This window comes from Panthera pardus, unplaced genomic scaffold (genome assembly GCF_024362965.1).
Source record: "Panthera pardus isolate Hobbes unplaced genomic scaffold, ASM2436296v1 HiC_scaffold_17, whole genome shotgun sequence".
Taxonomy (NCBI): domain Eukaryota; kingdom Metazoa; phylum Chordata; class Mammalia; order Carnivora; family Felidae; genus Panthera; species Panthera pardus.
The window spans coordinates 30751821-30775662 of record NW_026526732.1 but is presented as its reverse complement, the minus strand read 5'-3'; the positions used below and the strand labels follow the sequence as shown (position 1 = coordinate 30775662).

General features: G+C 40.2%; 1 protein-coding gene and 1 long non-coding RNA gene across 2 annotated transcripts in view; one reads left to right on the top strand and one right to left on the bottom strand.

The window, feature by feature from the left end:
- The window catches only part of SGK1 (serum/glucocorticoid regulated kinase 1), a 112720-nt gene that overhangs the window by 50418 nt on the left and 38460 nt on the right, over positions 1-23842 (bottom strand). The window contains exon 2 of the mRNA XM_019420512.2: positions 19342-19557. Coding sequence (XP_019276057.1) covers positions 19342-19557 — 216 coding nt within the window. The remainder of the gene's footprint in view (positions 1-19341; positions 19558-23842) is intronic.
- On the top strand, positions 11817-14219 carry LOC109249902 (uncharacterized). Its single transcript, XR_002072807.2, has 2 exons — positions 11817-11956; positions 12429-14219. It is a non-coding gene; the product is annotated as an uncharacterized LOC109249902 (long non-coding RNA).

Below are 23842 nucleotides of genomic sequence, written 5' to 3'. Positions count from 1 at the left end.
TAAGGGTCTCCAATCTGGAGCACATTAAAGTAAAACCGCTCCCCCCCCCCAATATCAAAGTACGTTCTACTGATGAATAGACGAAATGAATTATTTTGCAAAACGGAAAGAGAATAATTGGATTCAGAGCAAGTTCAATGCATTAAGAAAGGAGACGCCTTGGAACTCTGGGGGAGACGCCTTGGAACTGTGGGACCTAGGAATTAGATTGTCTCAGATGTTCACCAACGTGGTTCTAGGACACACTATGCGCACGGCATGGTATTTAATTGCTAAAAGCCTAAGTATCTGTACTGCATAATGCCTATTTGGAGGGTCAAAATCCAAAATGAAAGTTATCAAATGTATCAGAAGCATGCCAGCCAGCATTTCTGAATTCAGTGTTAACAGCTGAATACATACTTGGCAGGAAGAAAAGGGCAGTCGCATCACCCCAGATCGACAGTAGCCAGCAACATCTGGAATCCTAATGATCCCAGAAGATTTGGGGCCTTTGGGGGACAGCCATCTGGTGCAAAGTAAATCTGAACGAAGCGTCCCACCCAACAGAAAGAGCTTCATTGTGCTGCTGTGAAAAGCAGTCGGCCCTACTTCCCTTTGACAACACGTAAGTTTCTCAGTTAGTGAACGATCCAGAGGAATATATGTGCACAGGGTATTTACGAACAGTTTTGGATCTAAAACCATGACAACCCGGCAGATAAGACCATAGTCAAGGATATAGTCAATGAAAGAAATCTCTGTTTGAAAAGGAACAGGCAAATTCTGTTATCTTTATCTGATCTTTTAGCAATTTCTGATGACAATGCCAGTTTATGGGTTCCCCCAGGCCCTCAGCTCTTTACCTGTAAAATGAAGGGGTTGGCCTGTATGAATTCTGTGGCCCCTTCCAATCCTCACATCACATCGGCTTGTGATTTTATAGAATACGTGCTGGGCACGCAGAGAAAGGACTACTGAAGAACATGAAATGACAGCAAACATTTGACGCTGGCTCTAGGAGAGAGAGAGAGAGCATGTTGCTTGATGACAGCCGAAGTTGGGAAGAAGCTGCACCCAAAGATGACCTCCTAAACGATTCCAAATGCGCTTAATAATCCTGCCAGCAAATTAAGCCAGTGTCACCCTTGCTGTAAGTTACCTACACACTACGCACAGCTCGTTGGGTCCACCCTGCATTAAGCACACTAAGCATACAATGTATGGCTTCAGCAGAGACTGATGATGCCCACGTGACAAGAAGCCGCCTTGCAAGGCAATGCCTGGAGGGCATCACGTAGGAAAAGGGCATGGCAGAGTCTGCGAGAGAGGAGATGGTTGTGGAGATGAAATAATGCATGTGGAGTGGTAAGGTGCTCAGTGTTCGGTAGATATTCACAAATGACATGTTGGTTATCACTGGTGCCATCGTTGTTGTTAGCGCGAGCTAAATCGTGAGTCTGAATGTTGGATTTGCCCAGAGGGAATGTTCGTGAAGGAGTAAGAGGAAAATTCTTACATCAGGCACCAAAGTGGTTATAGACGAGCCAGAAGCGTCTTGGAGGTCAGTAGATGATGACAACGAAGGGCCTGGCTGAGGAGAGCCGGTGAAGTTCTTGAAGGGTAAGTTAGAGCGGGCCCGCCAAGCTCTTGGCCTCCAGACAGAGGAGGCTGGAGGAGCCATTAATGCTTGAGGGCATCAGAGAAGATGTGTCACCGTTAGTACAAAGCCAAAGTTCAAGTAAGGCAGCATTTTCCTGAAGATGTTTCTTTAAAAAAGGTGTTGGATCCAATGTATGTGGGGAAGGTCAGGCTCTTCCCTCGGCGGGGGGGGGGGTGGGGGGGTGGTGGTTCACAGAGCACATTGCCCAAATGAAGTCTCTGAGACGTCTAACCTGGCCTTTTCAAAACGCACTTGGCCAACAAACTCTGCTTAATATGTGGTACGTATTCCGATCTGACAGAATAAGACAAGAAGGCAGAGGGAGGCTTTTGAGGAAAACTTTAGTGATTTAATGGACTTTGCCGACGGATGTCCGAGAGGAGGCTGTGGAAAGGAGAAGCCAGGGGGGTCATGGTGTTGCTGCGTGAGAAAAAGGACAGAGCAGAGGAGGTCCTGAGTGAGAGGAAGTGATGGCACAGCGCTGGTAGTCAGGAACCCCAGAGTTTGAGCAGGAGGACCCTTTGGGGAACGTGGCGGCATGGACTGTTGGTGCTGAAATGAGATTTTGAAATAAGGAACGCACGTGAGGAAAACAGGTGGTCTGGGCCGACAGTGGAGCTGTTTGGACCATCTGAAATTTATCCAACCCCGCTTTATAAGACTTCAAACATTTGCAGGTTTTTATATATTCACAACAGTAATCTGTCCTCAACTGTGAACTGGAATGCAGTGGCAGTCTGAATAGATATTTCAACTCGTGATGAAAAACCTCAGCAAGAGCCTCATGTCTTCCAAATAAAAAACACTTAAAAGCATTGTCACCAATACATTTCCCGATTTAGCTTCTGCCTTCTGATGCAGGAAACATAGAATCAATTCTAATGAATTCCTATGAGAATAGTAAAGAATATACGCCCTCTGTAATATACTAAGGATTAACTTTCACTTCGAAATTGCCTGAATGGAGGCATATTAACAGTAAATTATAAAAACTATAACTGGGGCAATTCATTACCTACCAAGTTATAGCCTTGCTATTTTCATGGTAATTTACAGTTTTAAAGTACAGTCCTTGAAGAAATTCAATCGCTAGTAATTTTCTAATCTATACTATTCATTAACCCTGTATGAAGGAATTGTACTGTCTGGGATATTCTCAGAAAGCTCAAGATGATGTCCATCAATATATAGATAACTTTCATTTCTGTTTTTCATACTCTATTCCATTTTTGTCTTTACAGGTGAGACACAGAATCCCAAAAGTTTTGCCCTAGAGAAGGGCACACTTGAAGATCTTTCTTCCATTTTCCTCACGAGGTTAGCTCAAGAGATTCAGAGACTGACGTAACAACGGAGCCCGGAAATAAGTTGACAAAATACCTTGACTAATGAAAAGCTCATTTGTCTATAGGAGTTACACTGACACAAGTTCATTCAGTAATGTACTTGCTTTGTGATCTCTTCTTCCTCTTTTAACCGCCTTTTTGCTGAACAAAAATACATAGGACATAGGCTATGATTAGTGAGTATGGTATCCAATGGATACAGATTATAAGGTAAAGGGAAGGAGTAGATGGGCACATTACATGTGTTTCAGAACCATATAATTTCATGGTGTAGACCTGTTTGGGGGAGGAGGGAAGCAGCAAATGTCCATACATTCTCTCATTTAAACCTCACAGCAACCCTGTTGAGTATTTGTATCAGTATCCATTTACAGACGGGAACTCAAAGACACTGATGGTGTTGGAACAGGGCTTTGAACTGAGAACTCCAAAATGATGTTTGATGCATTTGTGAGCCAGTGGTTTTTTTTGTTTGTTTGTTTTTTTAGTGTTGGATAATATCAAGTAGCAAGCCCAGAGATGTGATGGGCTGACCAGCACATTTCAAAGCTTTGTTCTTACTGTTCCTTTTAAACCCCGGAGCTCGAACTAACCGCCCCCCACCCCCCCCCCACCCCCCGCCCCATTCTCTATCTCCACCATCCCATCCCCCAGCACGGTCACCCATGACAGGACAAATTGTTAGCCGCTTTGAGAATGTTTGTGCACTGCAGAGTTGAGGAAGGGGAAGGAAGCAGTGCATCCCAGAGCAGAGGGGAAAATCCCTCTTTTGATGAAACATCCTGTGTGGCCACTCCGAAGCTTGGATTTCCCCCAAAGTGAGGTTACGCAGCATGCTGTTACTTGTCACATGGCCTCAGCTCAAAGTCACATCTGCTGTGGCCTTTTGTAAAATTTACCTATATAGGGCCCACACAAAGCCACAAACACAGAACCCAAAATAGCGTTGACCTCTGAGATATTCAGCAGAAAGAAACAGCACCATTTTTATGAATTCAGTGCAGGAGATACACCACAAGGAGGAAATGAACCCTATTAGCTTAAACATGCACCTCCTTTCCCTACTGAAAGATTAATTTGGATGACTGCGGTTTAATATTGTTATTTGTGTTCAGTTACGAATGTAACTTGACAGATTGGGAAGGCAGGTGCTTGATTGATGCACACCGTGCCTGAGACCCATGAGTCAATGTCACTGATTTACAAGCTGTCCTTACCATGAAAACGAAAGCCAGAGCCAACTCTGTGTCATACAATTTATGCCATTCACTGAAATTATAGATAATTTCAGTCTGTGCATTTGTGAAATAGTCTATGCCATTTTTGCTTTAAATGTCTTTTGAACTTGGTATTTCTAACTCGTCTAAATAAATATTATCATCCATAATAACCATTACCAATCCATTAGGAGGCTTCATGAAAGTACATACAGCTTTTAGACTTAATCCATGCAATAAAGCCTTATGACTTCTGCCTCCATCTTTGATAAACAGTCGAGTTCTTACAGCTGTTATTATTTCACTTACAAAGAAAATTGGAACTTTTGCATCCTTCAGGGACTAAAGCTCACTTAAAAAAAAAACATTTCTTCAAATTCTGTTATTTTTTTCCCTCATGTGTATGGAAAGCTATGGGTCTGATGAGTGTCGCTGATTGCAACATTGTGCTAAAGGCCAAGGCCCCTCGTTCCAGCCCACGGGAGCTCAGCTAGGTTAACCCTCCAAGTCTATTGAAAATTTGTTCTATTAGTCTAGGCCAGATTAGGTGAGAGAATATAAATAGATCAGCACAAATCCAGTCTTTGATGCCAGGAGATTGTAGCTCAGACCACACTCAACGTTGATACAGGGGCGGCCAGTAATGTCATCTCCCCAGAGACTGATGACACCGAAGCAGGAGCACCTTAGAGACACCTGTTCTTCTCCACCTTTTACAGCTGTTTGCTTACTCCTGTACAAGCCACCCTAACAGAGAGAACTCCCGGACGCTGATCGCAGTAGGCTCTGCCTCTCCAAGACGATTTTGGATTTCTCACATCCAACACCAAATGGAGTAGCCATGGGATTGTTCGTATCACACCCAGGTTATTTCTTCTCTCTCTGTATTTCCCGCTCCACCACAACTACCATCCTTGTGGAAGTTTCTCGTTCGACACACTAATTCTACCTTTTCTCTTTTGTCACTAAATAATGACCAACTAGCGAACCACAAAGGTTGCTCTTGAGTTCACACCCCCTTTTTAAGTCATTTTGCCCCCATATCAGTAACGAGAGCTCTTTGGTTAATATCACCCTTTCCCAAATCTGAAATCCTTGTTTCTCTTTGTAAAACAAGAACCCAGCTGATTGTATTAAATCTCAAGCACATTTGTCCTTAACAGGGTTAGAGCCATAAACCTTAATCCTAGGCCCTGAATCTCCAAAAGAATTTCTGGAATTTGACTCTCTCCTATCCATTCTTTATGCCTATGATAACACTTTGTTGTGATCGAAACATTTAAATGGATCTTTGTTTCCCAAGGATAGTACAGAAATTATTTTAAACGCCTTGCGAAAAGCCTTAATGACCTGGACTCTTGTTTTCCAGTTCAGTTTTATTTTCCTTGTTTCAATTTTACTGTGTTACTTAAGTCCTCCAGGTTTTTGGTTATTGGTCCCATCTGCCTGGCTTCCTATCCCCATCCTTCCCTACCTCACTAATTTACTCATTCTTCACCTCTTAGTTGAGAGTAGTGTTCTGTTGGGAAGCCTTCATCGATCCCCACGTAGTCAGCTACGGGACCCTCTTATGAGCAATCTATACATTCCCCTCTGGTGTCATGTATCCCAATGATTATAACTGCCTGGTTACTTGTCAGTATTTCCCCCCTCTCCTGAAAACACTGCACAGGATACTAACTGCCTGGTCTATAACAGAAACTCTCGACAAACGCTAGTTGAGAGAACAAACCAAGGCTATGTTGTAGGAGGGGATTTGGCATTCTGGTGTCCCCATCACCATTTTGCATAGGTGGTTGCTACCCGAAAGGTCTGCCATCATGCTGGTGTCAGACTGATGGTTTTCAGAAAATAACTCAGTGCTGCTGATACACGCAATTGTAAGCCAAAAAGAGAACTCAAGGGTCATTAACTTTTCTTTCCTTTTCTTTGGTCCCACCAAATTAACACATTTAGCATTTTCTGATCTACAAAGACTCATGACCCCTGCTCCCTATGACTTAACTAGGAAGCCACCCATCTGCTACTCATCCAGCCCAGCCAGGGTTGCATTTTCTCTCAAAGAGAACTGTAGGTGAATCTCCTGAAATGGTCATTTTATAATCACGTCAAAGGGAAAACAACCTACCAGCCTAAGAGGGGAGTGATTTGAGAACAAAATTACGTATTTACGGTTATCAAGGCTGATGGACACTGGAAAAGTAAATTAAAATTATAGATAGCAAGCTGTGGAGTTTGGCTTGACTTCAAAGGGAGTTTTAATATGTTCTTAGGCCAATGTCTGCTACTCAAGGTCGATAAGAAAAGTTTAATCTTCTTGTGGAATAGAGCTGAGTCACTTACATCATATCTGTGTACTTGGCTGGTTGTCATGATTCTCTCAAGAGATGATGTCACCCAAATTGAGCTTTGCTAGAGTCTTGTCTAGAAATAGATTGACTTATTTACTAGCTCACAAAGACAAGGGGTTCTAAAATCAGTGACAAGTGAAAATAAAATGACTTATTTATCCCAAACACCGTGGACAAATGTGTGTCTTGGCACATTTAAGTATTCATCCGAGGCTCTCTGTAAGCAGAATGGACGAGGAGAAATTTACCTTTTGTGAATAGGAAATATCAAGGTGATACTGATCATTTTTACTTCCTTTTTCTTTGTTTACAAGATGAGTCTTCAGGCTCCCAAAGGTAAATTTTAGAATTGTTACACTGCTTTAAGAAATTATCATAAACTCTTTCCCCAAATCCTTCATTTCTTGTTTAATTTGTTCTTGATGGCATTGTTTACACTATAGGGATGCTACCTAATAGATTAAATTCTAGCATTTCAGTAAGTCATCCAAGGAAAATGTAGCACAGACTTTGAGGAAAAAGAGAAAGAATGGCAAAAAATCAAATGGCATACAATTAAACTTTGCTTTATTTCCCTAAATTTTGCTCTTGCCTGTAAGTTTTTAGTAGTTTATAGAAAGTCTTCTTTTAACATTTTCAAAGTCTCCAAACTACTACTACGAAGGGATATTATTTTAGTGGAAAATAGCCATATGGTTTCTGGGAAGGACTATAGTAAAAGGAATAAGTTTAATTAGAAGCAGGAAAGATTTGGTTACATACAAGAGCCAACAAAATATGCTCCAACCCAAGGGTAAGTGTAAGCACTGTCTAGAGATTTCCAGGAGAAGGCAGGGAGGAACTTTGCTGGAATATTTTATGTCCTATGCAGCCTGGTTGGATTCCCTAATCCGTTTCCAGACTTCTCACTGGGGAAAGAGGCATACTAGTAGGATGTAACTCATGGGAGAGTTCGGGTAATACAAACGAAGACTGCCATGGGTTCAGGCATCAACTTATTTTACCCCAAAGTTTCATCTCTCAAATTTAATTTTTGTGACTTGAATCATATCTTTAAACACAGCAGAGGCGTGGGCCAAGTTGTGGATAAACAGTCCTTCGATCAGTGCCTAGAGGGGAGAGTGGGAGACCTGGAGTCCATGCTGCCTCCTTCTGTGCCCGGGATCCTGGCAGAATTCCCCTCTAGAGCCTCGGTCCTTGCCTCTGGGAGAGAAAAGGAGCCCTCAATTGGATGGAGGTGGCCTCCTGGTTCCAAGAACCCTGGAAACATGGGCTGCAAACACGTAAGTACTGTTGGAAAAGGAGGAGCCAGCTCCCTGGTTATCAAGCTGTCTGGCCAGCTACAAAATGTGCACATAGAACAGACAGAAAGCCATCCTTGGCTAGGACCTGGCATTGTCTCACATGCAACCCTTCTGGCGGCAACAGGGCCTTGCTCAGTACCTCTTCTGAAGGAAGAGTGTGAATATTTTAGCTTCAAGCTAATGTAGACATCAAGCTCGCATAGCACAAAAAGTAGAACTTTTGGAGAAGATAATACTCGAGGCTCAGACGGGGAAAAAATCTGCCACAGGTAGGATTAAAAGAGACTTTGTATCTACGTAGAAATAATTCATTTAAGTTGATGAAAATTAACACAAAATTGCAACAGATAAAGAGGCGAGGGTTGAATGAAATAATTCCCGTGTTGAATTACTAGCCATAAATTTTAAAATGGAGAAATTCCTTAATTTTTTGGTAATCAAAGAAAAGCATGTCACATCGCTGAAGTCTCATTTAATTAAATTAACAAAAATTAAAACATGCCACTACCTTCAAGGGATGATGTACTAGTGGGATAGGTTTGTTCATATAATGCTGGATTGACGCTACTCTTTCTAAATCGGTCTCAGAAGTATTTTGACAAGAACCATAATTATCTTCAAACTCTATCACTGGGGATTTATCCTAGGTTCAATTTATCCCAAGGTTATTCAAATTGAGGGGAAAAAAATCACTTGCAGCCTTATCAAAAAGAGAAAGTTAATAAAATGAGAGTACTAACAGTAGGTATATGGTTATATAGAATGATATCAGTTTGATGGGATGTTAATCATAATGATAGTTATTAAATTTATGTTTCAACATATACATGTTCTCAATGAATGTTAAGTGAGAAAAAGGCAGCTTCAACTATCGTATATACAGTATAACAATCATGTGCAAGATACATACAGATGGGGACAAATGGAAAGAGAACACATCAAAAAAATTGTTGGTATGTAAAGAAAAATGGAATGATTTTTAAACATCTCAATAATGCTGCTATTATAATTCTTATATAAATTGTGACAATCATGGAGGAAAGTTAGAAGAGGTGGACTGATATTAAAAGACATGAAATCTAAAAATGGAAATTTTGGCCAAATGATAGCTCTTAGTAGAAGCTAGAGGATAACAAGGCAATCTTTCCTCTGGCTCTTAGCCAAAGAGAATTGCTTGAATTCGAAGTTACTTAGGACATTTCAGATTACTATAGAACAAAAGGCAAAAAATATTGAAAACTTCTCTATTTTATATACCTCCAACTGAAATAAACACTTTTTAAAGTGCTGCCTGGAAGAATAAATATTGTTAAAATGTCAATACTACCCAAAGCTATCTACACATTCAATGCAATCCCAATCAAAATTGCACCAGCATTCTTCTCGAAGCTAGAACAAGCAATCCTAAAATTCATATGGAACCACAAAAGGCCCCAAATAGCCAAAGTAATTTTGAAGCAGAAGACCAAAGCAGGAGGCATCACAATCCCAGACTTTAGCCTCTACTACAAAGCTGTAATCATCAAGACAGCATGGTATTGGCACAAAAACAGACACATAGACCAATGGAATAGAATAGAAACTGCAGAACTAGACCCACAAAAGTATGGCCAACTAATCTTTGACAAAGCAGAAAAGAATATCCAATGGAAAAAGGACAGTCTCTTTACAAATGGTACTGGGAGAATTGGACAGCAAAATGCAGAAGAATGAAACTAGACCACTTTCTTACACCATTCACAAAAATAAACTCAAAATGGATAAAGGACCTGAATGTGAGACAGGAAACCATCAAAACCCTAGAGGAGAAAGCAGGAAAAAACCTCTCTGACCTCAGCTGCAGCAATTTCTTACTTGACACATCCCCAAAGGCAAGGGAATTAAAAGCAAAAATGAACTATTGGGACCTCATCAAGATAAAAAGCTTCTGCACAGCAAAGGAAACAATCAACAAAACTAAAGGAAACCAACAGAATGGGAAAAGCTATTTGCAAATGACATATCGGACAAAGGGCTAGTATCCAAAATATAAAGAACTCATCAAACTCCACACCCAAAAAACAAATAATCCAGTGAAGAAATGGGCAGAAAACATGAATAGACACTCCTCTAAAGAAGACATCCAGATGGCCAACAGGCGCATGAAAAGATGCTCAACGTCACTCCTCATCAGGGAAATACAAATCAAAACCACACTCAGATATCACCTCATGCCAGTCAGAGTGGCCAAAATGAACAAATCAGGAGACTATAGATGCTGGAGAGGATTGTGGAGAAACGGGAACCCTCTTGCACTGTTGGTGGGAATGCAAACTGGTGCAGCCACTCTGGTAAACAGTGTGGAGGTTCCTCAAAAAATTAAAAATAGACCTACCCTATGACCCAGCAATAGCACTGCTAGGAATTTACCCAAGGGATACAGGAGTACTGATGCATAGGGGCACTTGTACCCCAATGTTTATAGCAGCACTCTCAACAATAGCCAAATTATGGAAAGAGCCTAAATGTCCATCAACTGATGAATGGCTAAAGAAATTGTGGTTTATATACACAATGGAGTACTACGTGGCAATGAGAAAGAATGAAATATGCCCTTTGTAGCAACGTGGATGGAACTGGAGAGTGTGATGCTAAGTGAAATAAGCCATACAGAGAAAGACAGATACCATATGGTTTCACTCTTATGTGGATCCTGAGAAACTTAACAGAAACCCATGGGGGAGGGGAAGAAAAAAAAAAAGAGGTTAGAGTGGGAGAGAGCCAAAGCATAAGAGACTCTTAAAAACTGAGAACAAACTGAGGGTTGATGGGGGGTGGGAGGGAGGAGAGGGTGAGGGATGGGTATTGAGGAGGGCACCTTTTGGGATGAGCACTGGGTGTTGTATGGAAACCAATTTGGCAATAAATTTCATATATTAAAAAATAAATACAAATAAATAAAATAAAGTGCTGCCTTTCTAGTGAAAAGAATTCCAAGGTTTTTTTTTTTTTTTTTTTTGAGGGGGTGAAACTATCTTTTTTATAATTCTGCCTCAGTGTTAGAATAATTTCAGATATATAATGGTAAGAGTAGTTATAGGGATTTTCACTATCCTAGGAGGGCAACTTACTGAGTCATTTTAAAAAAAAATAATGTTTATTTCTGAGGAGGCAGGGAGGGGCAGAGAGAGAGGGAGACACAGAATCTGAAGACAGCTCCAAACTCTGTGCTGTCAGCACAGAGCCCAATGTGGGGCTCAAACCCACAAACTGTGAAATCATGACCTGAGCTGAAGTCCGTGCTTAACCGACTGAGCCACCCAGGCTGCCTTTATCGAGTCATTTTTAATGTTTCCCAAGACATATTATTTTCCACGTAGTATTCTTTTATTACTGTTATTATTACTAATTTTAAGGAGAGGAGGAAAGCTTGGAAATGTGATGAATCTTTTGCTTAGGACTGATTTACTTGTTTTAAGGTCTTTTCGGCTTTTATTACACTTGGGAATGTTTGCCGACTAATAAAATTTCAAATGCTGTTTACGTTTTGCTGTGTGTGTGTGTTTTTTTTTTAGAGAGAGAATGCAAGTGGGGGAGAGAAGCAGAAGGAGAGAGAGAGAGAGAGAGTGCACGAGATGGAGAGATGGGGGAGGGAAGGAGAGAGAATCATATGCAGGCTCCATGCTCATCAAGGAGCTGGAGGCAGGGCTTGATCCCCCGACGCTGGGACCACGAACTGAGCTGAAATCAAGAGTAGGAGGGGCGCCTGGGTGGCGCAGTCGGTTAAGCGTCCGACTTCAGCCAGGTCACGATCTCGCGGTCTGTGAGTTCGAGCCCCGCGTCGGGCTCTGGGCTGATGGCTCGGAGCCTGGAGCCTGTTTCCGATTCTGTGTCTCCCTCTCTCTCTGCCCCTCCCCCGTTCATGCTCTGTCTCTCTCTGTCCCAAAAATAAATAAAAAACGTTGGAAAAAAAAAAAAAAGTAGGAAACACCACCAACTGAGCCACCCAGGCGCGCCTGTGGTTCAAGAGTTCTACACCTGTTTTCTCATTTGCTCCCCATCTTCTCATTCAGCCCTGTGAAGTGAGCAGCACTGATTTCTTCTCCAGGGTTGGCAGGTGAGTGTGATCAAGTAACATGCAAACACGCCCAAGGTCATGTGACCTGCCAGAGGCAGAGCTGGGTGTAGAACCCAGGATTTCTGGGCAGAATGTCATCTACTCCACTACATTCTAAGGATACAGAGCAAAATAAAAGGGGGAGGGGAGAAGGCTTTTTCTTGTCCCTCCCGTACCCATCTCATCTTTTGTTTTATGTGATAAGTGCCTTCTCAAGGATTACATGGCTTAAAATTTGGTGCAGAACAAGGACCATTATGGGTGATAAGCTTAGAAAGCACCATATGTCCTTCAGAGACCGTAATACATCATGCCAAGAGCAGAAAACTGGGGGAAGAGGGCAATCTGAACCACGATTATTTTATTCCCTATAAGCCTTCATAAAAAAACCAGGTTTACTATGTAAATTGAAAGAAACCAGAAATCTTTAAAGCCATCTGGATGATTTAAGTATATATATATATTTTTATAGCCTCCTCTTAAGAAGGATCAGAAAAACTCAAGACGATAGGAAAGTAAGCCGGCATGGAAACTATTGCCCAGCTGACCACTTTATCCCGAGCTTCCTGGGCTTCAAAGAAGCGGCTCAACAATTTTGAGAAGAAATATAATGGTAACGGCAGCGGCTGCGGGAGCCTAACAGACGGAGGTAAGGCATCCGAAATACTGAACAAGCCTCTTGGGGCAGACTCCCACCCGGAGCTGTGTAAAGTCTGCTTAATTAAATGTGCCTTCTATTATGGTCTTTGCTGATTCACTGAGGAGGAAGAAGAGGCAGTGACCTTGTATCGAATCACGGCAAAGGCAAAGACTGCATGTCAATTCTCGTGTTGGTAGGAAGGTGTTAATAACGTCTCCAAGTTGGACGGCTCCTGCCGGAGGACTGACTTCTCTAGGCCTTAAAAACAGCGCCCGGCGCCCCGGCTTTAGCTGTTGGGTGCTGACTAAGCACCTTTCGAGCTGCCTTCAGTTGAAAGACAGAGGAGGCGGAGGAAATCCTCACTCGGCCAAATCTATCCCATATGAGAGGGCAGGCTTAATGAGAATCGGCCCTGAGCCCTGGCTCGGCAGTGCTTCTGGAATGCACGTGATTTACAGCCAGCAGGGGCTGCAGAGTTTTCTGCCTTAGTCTCTCTTTCTCATGTTTGAAAAACTTTCACGGCCAAAATTTTAATTTCAGCTAATGAAGGCAAAGAGGAAAAAAAAGAACACGGTAGCTTTACAGCACGCACACAAGGCCTGGAGGAGATAGGAAGACGAACGCACGTTAGAGCTAACGACTGCGGGGAGCTTCCAGAATAAGTGGACACGTATACAAACAGGGCAACATAGCTGACAAACAGAAGCGTGAGCCAGGTTCTGTGGAAGCCTAAATATCATGCGTTTTCCATTTTCCTTCGGGAGCCTTTCTTCGTCATGACGGAATGGTCTTATGTTACGAAACCATCTTTGACATGGTACATGACTTCCAACCAACAGGACTGAGTTGTAACGATTTACTTTCTACAGGTGAGGCTCCTTGGTGGGCATGGTGTTTTCCCCAAACCCAAAGGTAATATATTAATAAGGTCTTGAAAAATTCAACCAGTATAGACAGGGCTGAAGTCGTACTTGACTCCTTTTTTTTTTGTCCACCTCATCATCTCTCAATTTTAATCCCTGGAAGGTAGTAATCACCATTTCGGTTTGGTGAACATACTTCCAGATCTTTTTTGCTTGCATTTATACACACAGACACATAAACACGCGTGCACACAAACCTTCAGAGATACAAACACACACACACATGCACACATTGAGAGAAAACTATGAAGTTTAAAAAATAAATGTGACAATTCTATATACAGAATTCACTTTCAACTTGCTTTCTAACTTGGGATATGTCAGTACCTAGGGACATAATTTTTAACGGCTTCGTACTGTTCCACAATGTTGATGTGCCTTAATCAATAACTCCCTATGAGTTTATAATTTTGTTACCCACAGATGATCCCCCCCCTTTTTTTTTTACCATCTCCAATATCACAAAGGATGTCATTTTACCTGTCCCTAGTATTACAAAAGCAAGTATATATCTAGGGCAGATGTGGACACATAGATTAGCTAAATTAAAAAGTCTGAGATTTTAAAATTTTTAAATAGAGGAACATGGCCAAAAAACTATTCTACCAGCAACATTTTGGCCCATATTTGTCCCAATATGACATTGTTAATCTTTTCAACCCTTTGATAATCTGACGGACTAAAAGCAAATAGAATTTCATTGTTTCATTTTGCATTTTCCTGGTGGTGGAAATAAGCACTTAAAATAGTTTTCAATTTCTTGGGGTGCCTGGGTGGCTCAGTGGGCTAAGCATCCAACTCCTGATTTCGGCTCAGGTCATGATCTCATGGTTCCTGAGATGGAGTCCTGCATTGGGCCCCGTGCTGTCTTTTCTCTCTCTCTGCCCTTCCCCCACTCATGCTCTCTCTCTCTCTCGCTCTCTCTCTCTCTCTCAAAATAACTAAATAAAGTTAAAGCAATAGTTTTCAATTTCTCTTTTTCTTTTCTAAGTAAGCCCAGAGTTAATAGTAGGGTGTTTATGGACTCTACATGAAAGGATTGGCCAGAGATGGAAATTGGCTCTCATATTATTGTTAGTTTCTAATTTTACCAAATTGTAATCAGCTCGTGTGGCCTGTGTGATTTTTGCTTTTTGGAATTTGATGAGATATGCTTCATGATCTAATTCTTGGTCAGTTTATGTTCCGTGTATGCTTAAAATAACGTGTATTCTTTATTAGTTACAAATCTCTACATAAATCATATTTGGTTAATTGTTTTATTAAATATCTATCCTTACATATTTTTAGTCTTCTTGAAATGGTAATTTCTAGATGTATGGTAAAAATTTCTTTCTATGACATGAATTCATGAATTTTTCTTTGTATTTGCATTAGTGGTTGTTTTAAAGACCTCCATGTTATGTTGTTAAGTGCCAAAAGGTTTGTGAATGTTTTATGTTCTTTTTTTATTTTTTTTAACTTTTTTTTAACGTTTATTTATTTTTGAGACAGAGAGAGACAGAGCATGAACAGGGGAGAGGCAGAGAGGGAGGGAGACACAGAATCTGAAACAGGCTCCAGGCTCTGAGCTGTCAGCACAGAGCCCGACGAGGGGCTCGAACTCACAGACCATGAGATCATGACCTGAGCCGAAGTCGGATGCTTAACCGACCAAGCCACCCAGGCGCCCCTATGTTCTTTTTTTAAATGTTTATTTATTTGTGAGAGAGAGAGAGAGAGAGAGAGAGAGAGAGAGAGAGCAAGTGGGGGAGGGGCAGAGAGAGAGAGGGAGACAGAGGATCTACAGCAGGCTCCAAGCTATCATTGCGGAGCCCGATGTAGGGCTCAGACCCACGAACTGTGAGATCCTGACCTGAGCTGAAGTTGGACGCTCAACCAACTGAGCCACCCAGGTGCCCCATGAGTGTTTTATCTTCTTGACAGATTTCTTTCATCAATGTGAAATATTCCTCTGGCTTTTTTTTGAAAAATTTTGCCCTTGATTGTATTTTGTCTGAAATTTATATTGCTAACACTGTATTCCTTTTATTAGGCTTTGCCTGGCACATCTTTATTTTCCAATTTACTGGGTCCTTTTGAATACCTACGCTTGCAGTGTTCCCTTCTGTTGCAGTGGTTCTTTGATGTGATCCTTTTGGACTGTGTTTTCCTCATGGACATCATAATCCTACCTGCCTTCTGTTTTTCAGAGATTCTTCCCTTGTTTTCATGACTATAAATGAAAATGCATGTGTGTGCGTGTGTGCATGTGCATATGTCCATATGTATGTGTGTGTGTGTGTGTGTGTGTGTGTGTGTGCATGTGTACGTGTGTGTGTGTGTGTGTGTGTGTGTGCATATGTCCATATGTACGTGTGTGTGCGCGTGTGTGTGTGTGTGTGCATGTTTTCCTGTCATTTAAGGCAGGCAGGAAGGAGGACATCATGTGCTCGGGCTGCCATCTTGATCCAATCCCATGCTTTCCTTAATTCCAGATTTCCTGCCCTCTTCCTACCCTAAAACAGTGCTCACCTTTCCTTCCAGCTCAGTGGGTCTGGATGTTGAAGGTGCTGTGACAGAGACGGCACAGAATAAAGTCTGTGAATACATTTGGTCGGCATGCACCCGTTGAAAAACTACTTTGGTTTCCATTTCTTTATGGCCCCAAAGTTGGTTTCAGCCTGAAATGCTACAACTTAAGTTTCACTAGCATGCATTATTCAGTAACAGTTTACATAGCTCAGTGTTATCATCTTCCCATCTCATTTCCAGAAAGGTCTGTTTAATTTGTAAACAGTCCATTTTAGACAACACTAAGTAACATCACAATATGGCTCTTCTTCTGGGTGATATATTGGCAATATGTATATCCTCGTTTCTTCCATGGAAGAAGTATGTCTAAAGGCCGCTAACTGGACCATTGGCAAGGCTTGGCACGAACTAACTGCAATGTAACTCTTACCAAGTTTTGGCCATTAAAGGTCGCATTTAGAATGTACTATTTTTAAAGTCAGCGGGAAGAAAAAGCTCACATTATTTATAAAGGACTGGTACTCTATTCATTCTCTTATTTTATTTAAAACATTCTCACCTCATTTTCTATGTTTTATGTTTTCCTTTTAGGTACAGAGTTTATTTTCATTTACAGGGCATCAAACCCCCAACCGTAGGATTTCAGACTAAAAAGAGCTTAATGAGGTTAGGCTCATCCTATGTTTGAGAGTTTTTGTGACTGGCTCAAGTTCATATATTGACTTTGTGGCAGAGCCGGCATCAGAATGTGGGTTGCCTGAGCCCAGCACACTGTTTATACGTAAATTTACATTTACAAAAGATTTTTAAAGATCCCATCTCATCCTCAAATTACTAAAAAAAATTCCAGGAAAGACCAGATGGCAAGCATGAATAATCTCAATTTTCATAGGAGGGGATACTGAAAAGGAAGGATGAATTAATGACTTGCTTAAAATTATCCACATTAGGAGTTGTCAGAAAAACAACGTGGAGTCTTTACTACCAGGCCTGTGCATCTAAGAGCCTCTCCATCTTCTTATCCCACAAGGCCACTTCCTAAAAGGACCGAGGTGCCTCCTCAAGGAACTGTCTCACGGTTTAATCCCTATAGGAACCCAAAATACAGATTTGCTGTTAAATTGTTAACATATTAAGTGTCTTCTTGATTTGTGGTGACCTTAGAAAAAACTCAGCAAAGTCAGAGCCAGGTTGTCCTTTGTAAACTGGAGAATGATTCACCTATTATTCCAGATAAAGTAAAAGGATGAATCACAGTGTGGCTTTAAATTCCTTCCAGCTCTTTGTTTATTGTTTCCTCTTATATGGAATTCTATTTATTCATTAATCTAGCCCCAGCTCCTAACAAATGGGGCATCTACCAGGCCCTCGAGTAAACATTTAGTACTAGGCCTTTGTGCTCTGTGTAGGATTTCTGGAGCCCTCTTTCTACCTCTAAGTTATGAATAGGTCTTTAGACTCTAAGGAGTTGGCAAATTCTTTTAGACTCTAAGAGCCTAAGAGTCTGCAAACTATGGCTGGCGGACCAGCCACATGTTTTTGTAAATAAAAACTTTTATTTGAACACAGTCAGGCCCATTCATTTGTATATTATCTATGGCTGCTTTCCCTACAGGGCAGAGCTGAACAGAAATGACAGCAACTGAAAGGTCTTAAAAGCCTAAGACTTTTACTATCTGGCTCTTTGCAGAAAAAAAAAAAATTGCCAATACTTGCATTTAGAATCTATTTGCTACCTTTTATGGTCAGCCTGGAGTTGAGCCAGCGTCTAGCAAAACAACAAATGCACCATGACAAATGTTGATAGATCAGCAAAGCACTAACCTAGTCACGGAAGTCTAATTTAGTGTTATAGATTCACAGGCTTAGCTAATATGTAAATCAGCAAGCATAAGTAATGATGATTTCTGCTTGCATGGCACTTTCCAGATTAGGAAATATTTTATATGTGTTATCTCATTTGATCCGTCCAGTAACCTTAGAAAGTGGGCAAGAGACAGATTCTGAGACATTGCGTATCCTAGAGTTGAACTTGGAATCAAGCGTTTTATTTTAGCAGCTAAAATGATTCCTTTATCTTTGGAAAACTTTTCCTCCAGAGAAATAAAAAAAGAAGGGAGGAATTATTAACATTTATCATCTTATAATGCACTGTTCTGAAGTAATGTATTGGTAGATCATTTGCAACGAATTGTATTTTGTCACAACACGTTCTGTCTTCCTAATTTGTGCATTTATGTCAATAAGATGATAATAAAAATGACATAAGCATTTGATTTAATGGTCTAAAAAGTCAAAATAAATATAAGCCTCACGGAGTTATAAATGAAAAATGAAATCTTAAATTTTTGAAATCTGAGAACCTTCAAGCTAAGTCAGTTATCTGGCTTTCTTGGATTAACCAAATTAAAAGACAAAAAAGAAAAGTCTTGGAGTAAGCAAGGAAAAATAAGTCTTAGTAAAAATAGGAGTATCTATAAAAAAAATATAAGTACCGCATCTAGGAAAATGGGAAATATGAGTTATGTAGTGCTCTGTTGTGAGTCAAATCATATTGAGATAAGTATTTTGATAAAGGCAACAAGCCTGTAGATGACTGTTACATATTTTTTTGCATTACATAACAATTGATCTTTGTGTGAGCAAACAGCTTATAAAGGATTTCTAGACCAAAACATGGCTGTATCCATCTTGGAACAGTATTAAAATCAGTACAACCTACTATAGGATTCCAACTATATGCCATTCAGGAAACGGCAAAACTATGGAGACAGTGAAAAGATCAATGGTTGCCAGGGCATGGCAGGAGGAAGGGATGAACCCGAGGAGCACAGAGGATACTCTAATAATGGATACAGGTTGTTATAAAGTTGCCCAAACTTAACACCAACAGCAAACCTTAATGTGAACTATGGCCTTTGGGTGAGGATGTGTTAACGTAGGTTCATCATTTGTGACAAATGTACCACTCTGGTGAAAGGTGTTGATAGTGGGGAAGGCTGTGCAGGTGTGGGGGGCAGGGGGTACATGAGAAATCTCTCTGCCTTCCACTCAGTTTTGTTGTGAAGCTAAAACTTCCCTAATAAATAAAGGCTATTAGAACAATTTAGTACAATGGGCTAGCAAAGGTCACATTCTATATCTGCCTCAGAAGCTTTATAGAAATGTGTATTAAATATGTTTTGGGTTTTTTTGTTTTTTTTTTTTTTTTTGAATTCGTTTTTTTTGCATACTGTGGCATGAATATAAGAAAAATAAAGGTCTAGAATCCTTTCAGGGTAATGGATCCGGAGCAAAACTGAACTTACTTCACACCCGGACTGAGTTTCCCATGAACACGACTCCTTCTCCTGAGGGAGAACACCTCTTTGGAAAGCGTGGTCCCCCAGGCACGTCGGACACAAGGAAGACTCAAAATCTGGCTCCCCCGGTGGGATGTGCATGACCGAGGGGCCCGTGTACTTCAGGCTGGGACTCTGATGCTTGTCCACACTGACCATTGGGCTCTTGATCCACCTGCGTACCTGCAACATGCAAAAGAAAAGAATTGCATTTTACCCCCTGTGATGTTTAATGGGACCCCAGTGGGAAATTCCGGTGGATGGATACTCATGAAAGGAGAATTCAGTCTCCCGATTTCTCTTTCAAGTGTTAATATAATCCAAATGGGTCAGTTCTAACCGATCACTCTTTAGGTGTGTGTGTTTTTTGGCTGCTCATTTCATCTCACTGAGTCTGTCTCCCCATCTGGGGATGATTGGGGTAATGGCACTTCCTCCCAGGTCATCATGAAGATTTTACAATGTAGTGTTCAGTAGATGGTGACATTTTACTTTTACTCTTACCAATATGATTATGCTGACAGACTGATTCACAAATACGTAAGGTGAATTGCTAGTTATTCTTTTTTGTTTCCATTTTTGTTTTGTTTTATTGTTTTCATTTTTGTTTTGCTAGTTATTCTTACTAGAGGAAATACTCAACTAAGATTGTGAGCTTACGACTCAATTGCTGCTAAAGGAATTAACATATATGTCACTGTTGCAAAACCTTGATTATAAAAGAAGTTACTTCTGGTTACAAAATTACCTCATAGTGTTTTCAAAATTCTAAAACTCACCACTTGTTGCTTGCATGTAGAATTCCTATAAAGCACAGAGAATATATAAAGCTATTCTAATATTTTTTAAATTAAAAACATTTTTTAATGTTTATTTATTCTTGAGAGAGAGAGGGAAAGAGCATGAGCAGGGGAGGGGCAGAGAGAGAGGAAAACACAGAATCCGAAGCAGGTTCCAGGCTCTGAGCTGTCAGCACAGAGCCCGACGCGGAGATCGAACTCACCAAACGTGGGATCATGACCCGAGCTGAAGTCGGAAACTTAACCGACTGAGCCACCCAGGTGCCCCAAAGTGATTCTAATATTAAAACGCATACTATTTATATAGCACTTTAAATATAAAAGGCATTGTTGTAAATGTTTGACATTTTGTCCTCAGATATTTCATCCTCAGAACAATTTTACATAATAGGTACTATTACTAATCCCATTTTACAGATGAGAAAACAAAGGCACAGATAGCTGAAGCAAATTTTCCCAAGACACAATGCTGATATTGAGCAAAGGCGGGACCCAGGTACCTCAAATCCACAATCTATTCCTTTACAAAAATGGAATTTAAACAAGCATTACAGGGTTATACGACTTGTGGTCACTAACTGCTTGAAATTTATCTTGATTTAATATGTCTTTTCCATGCTCTTTGAAACCCCTGAGGATTTAAACAATTAATAAAATCAACCCTATACCAAAAGAACAAAGATATGAAATGGCAATACTGAATTATAGTAATGTTACAATTAAATATTTTAAGGATACACTGAGAAGAAACTAAAATTGTAATAACAAAGGGATATTTAAGCAATTTGATGGAATATTATGCTATCACTAAAAATAAATATTATGAAGACTGTCTGGCAATATGGAAAATGTTTAGAACGTAATTATATGAAAAAAAAAATCCCAATACAGGATTGCTCAAGCAGTAGAATTACAAATGTAAAAATACATGTACTATCCACAGGTAAAGCAAGAAAGTACTAGGCAAGATAAAAACTGCTATACTCATTGTTAGGATTATGGGTGTTTTAGTTTTCCTTTTTACAATGTAAGTTTTTAAAGCATAATTTCTTTTAAGTTTATAAGCATCTCAAGCACTTAAAATCATATTTCTTTGGTTACATATGTGCCTTTTAATTGCTTTATTTGCTTTATTTATGTGCACTCTTTTCAATAACCATTTAAAATATCTTTTTGAGTTTACCATCCGAATGTTACTATTTGGGAGGTTTCCTTCAGTATTTCTTGCACACCAGGGTATTTAGTAGGCACATTCAAAGTGTTTATTTGATTCATTAATGAAAGTTTAAATGAAACTCAAAAAGTTTGAGACTACAATAGAATCTCTCTTCCTGATGGTACTACCAAATGTGTTTTTGATCAATCTAAAAAGCACTAAATTTCATTAGAGATGGAAAATGTTTTTTTATTATTCTTATTCAGAGGATTTTGAGCTTGAAGTTTGGTGACCATTCTTGATTAGTTGCCAACCTTGTATTTTAAATTCAATCTTTTATTCTGGCTTACTTTCAATGTCTCTTTTGCCAAGTAGATTGAACTTTGGGGTTGCTAGGAATTGAATTTTTTTGAATTTTTTTTAATGTTTATTTATTCTTGAGAGAGAGAGAGAGAGAGAGAGAGAGAGAGAGAGAACATGAGTGGAGGAGGGCCAGAGACAGAGGGAGACACAGAATCTGAAGCAGGCTTCAGGCTCTGAGCTGTCAGCACAGAGCTCTATGTGGGGTTTGAACTCATGAACTGCGAGATCGTGACCTGAGCTAAAGTCAGACCCTTAACCGACTGAGCCACCCCGTCGCCCCGCTAGGAACTGAATTTCAAAGAGATTTATCTTCAAATGAATTTGTATGGCCTGAGTGATTAAGAATCTTCGTATATTGAAACATAAATCTTATAATTATGGACCACTTTATTTAGAGTAAATCTATGCAATACTGTCTTACAATTATTCAATTTATAATGGAAGAATGTCCATGTGACTGAATCTAAGCTTTCATTATGTTATAGAAAAAAACAAACTAGTTTTTATCCGAGGACAAGAATTTAGAGACATTATATCTCAGGTCAAAGTATGCATTGATCTATAAACATAAATGATCTGTGGCATGTTAGGAATCTTTGGGATTAAGAATCACATGAGGAATTGTCATTTTGTTTGATATCCAGCTAAGAATTCCCCCAAATAGTCGAGGTGACCTCGAGCATATGCTGTCACACAACTAAGAGATGTCTTTATAGAATTTCAAGGTTGGAAGAGACCCAAAGGTATTAGTAATTTACCCAAAGTCACACTGTAAAGTATTATGCATCAAAACTATACCTAATCGTTTCAGCAAATCACTGAACCAATTTCTACAAGGATATAAGCTGGCAAGCTGGATGCCTTCAGAGGCTGGCAGGAACAAGAAAAGCGTAAACTGTGTAAATGACCAGGGTATGAAAATAGGGAGTGGCAGGGACCGGAAGGGCATGCTTGCTAAGGACATTTAAATTTAAAATTTTAAAAACAAAACAAAAAAAATAAAAATAAAAACAAAACAAACAGACAAAAACCCAAGCAAGCAAATAAACAATTGTGGTCCAAGAAAACCCTAGTCAAATCTACCTCACATCTTTAAGGGTCACCATGTGACCCTGAAGTTATCCTATCACGTAGAATTTCATATGAAGGCAAATTCCATGAGGTAGAAATAAAATGATTTGGTATCTTCTAACTTTTTCAAGAAGCAGTCTAAGGCTCTTGACATTTTAACTTGCATTCATTCATTAATTCATTTATGCATCGTTCGTGATTGAAGACCAACTGTGTGTCACGCATAGTCTAGCCGTTGAGAGAACATGGCAGTTAACAAGACAGAGCTTCGAAAACCTTCCCTTATGGAGTGTGAGTTATGGCCAAAGGAATCAATTTATTTATTAAGGGAATACATTATTTAATAAAATAAAAATAATATGGGAGGGGGTAAATAAAGCAGAGAGGCTCGATTAGGATCCTTGCGGGTGGGAGGGTTCTACTGGAATTGTATGAGAAGGGAAGGCCTCTCAGTAAAGTCTCTAGAGGGGATAAGGCTCCAGGACATCCAAGTGGGCTATCAAATAGGCACCCGGACCATCAAGTCTGCGTTTCAGAGGAAAGATTCCAGCTGCAAACATGAATTTCAGGAGACTTGAAACAAACAGCCATATTCTACTGAAGTCTTTCGGGAAAAAAAATACCCTGTGACTTGCCTGGATCTACTTGTGGAGTAATGTGTCCGGGTGTTAAGTTCGTATTTCTGTAAGGTAAGCGACTTTGATGATTAGAATCTATTCCATTTCACTGAAACTTACTGAACGACATGATTTACTAGAGTCTTCTGAGAGCGGGTGTGTATTTTGTCCCTTAACACATTCCACAGGGGCAAGAAGTGGGTGGGGGTGATATTTCAATAGAAAGGCCCAGGATTCCAATCGACCTTCGACAAATTAACCCATTCTGAGCCTCGTGGACATGTGGGGATGTGATATTCCCTCTTTCCACAGAGAGTGTGGCCAGGGAAAGTTAGAAATACTCCATTTTTCCAGAAGCATCGGGGAGAAAGGTGTTATAAAAATAGCTGCAGGGATCCATTTCGTAGGACTGTGGCTGGCATTAATTACATGCTCTACGTCTTGAAATGCATTATCTCCTT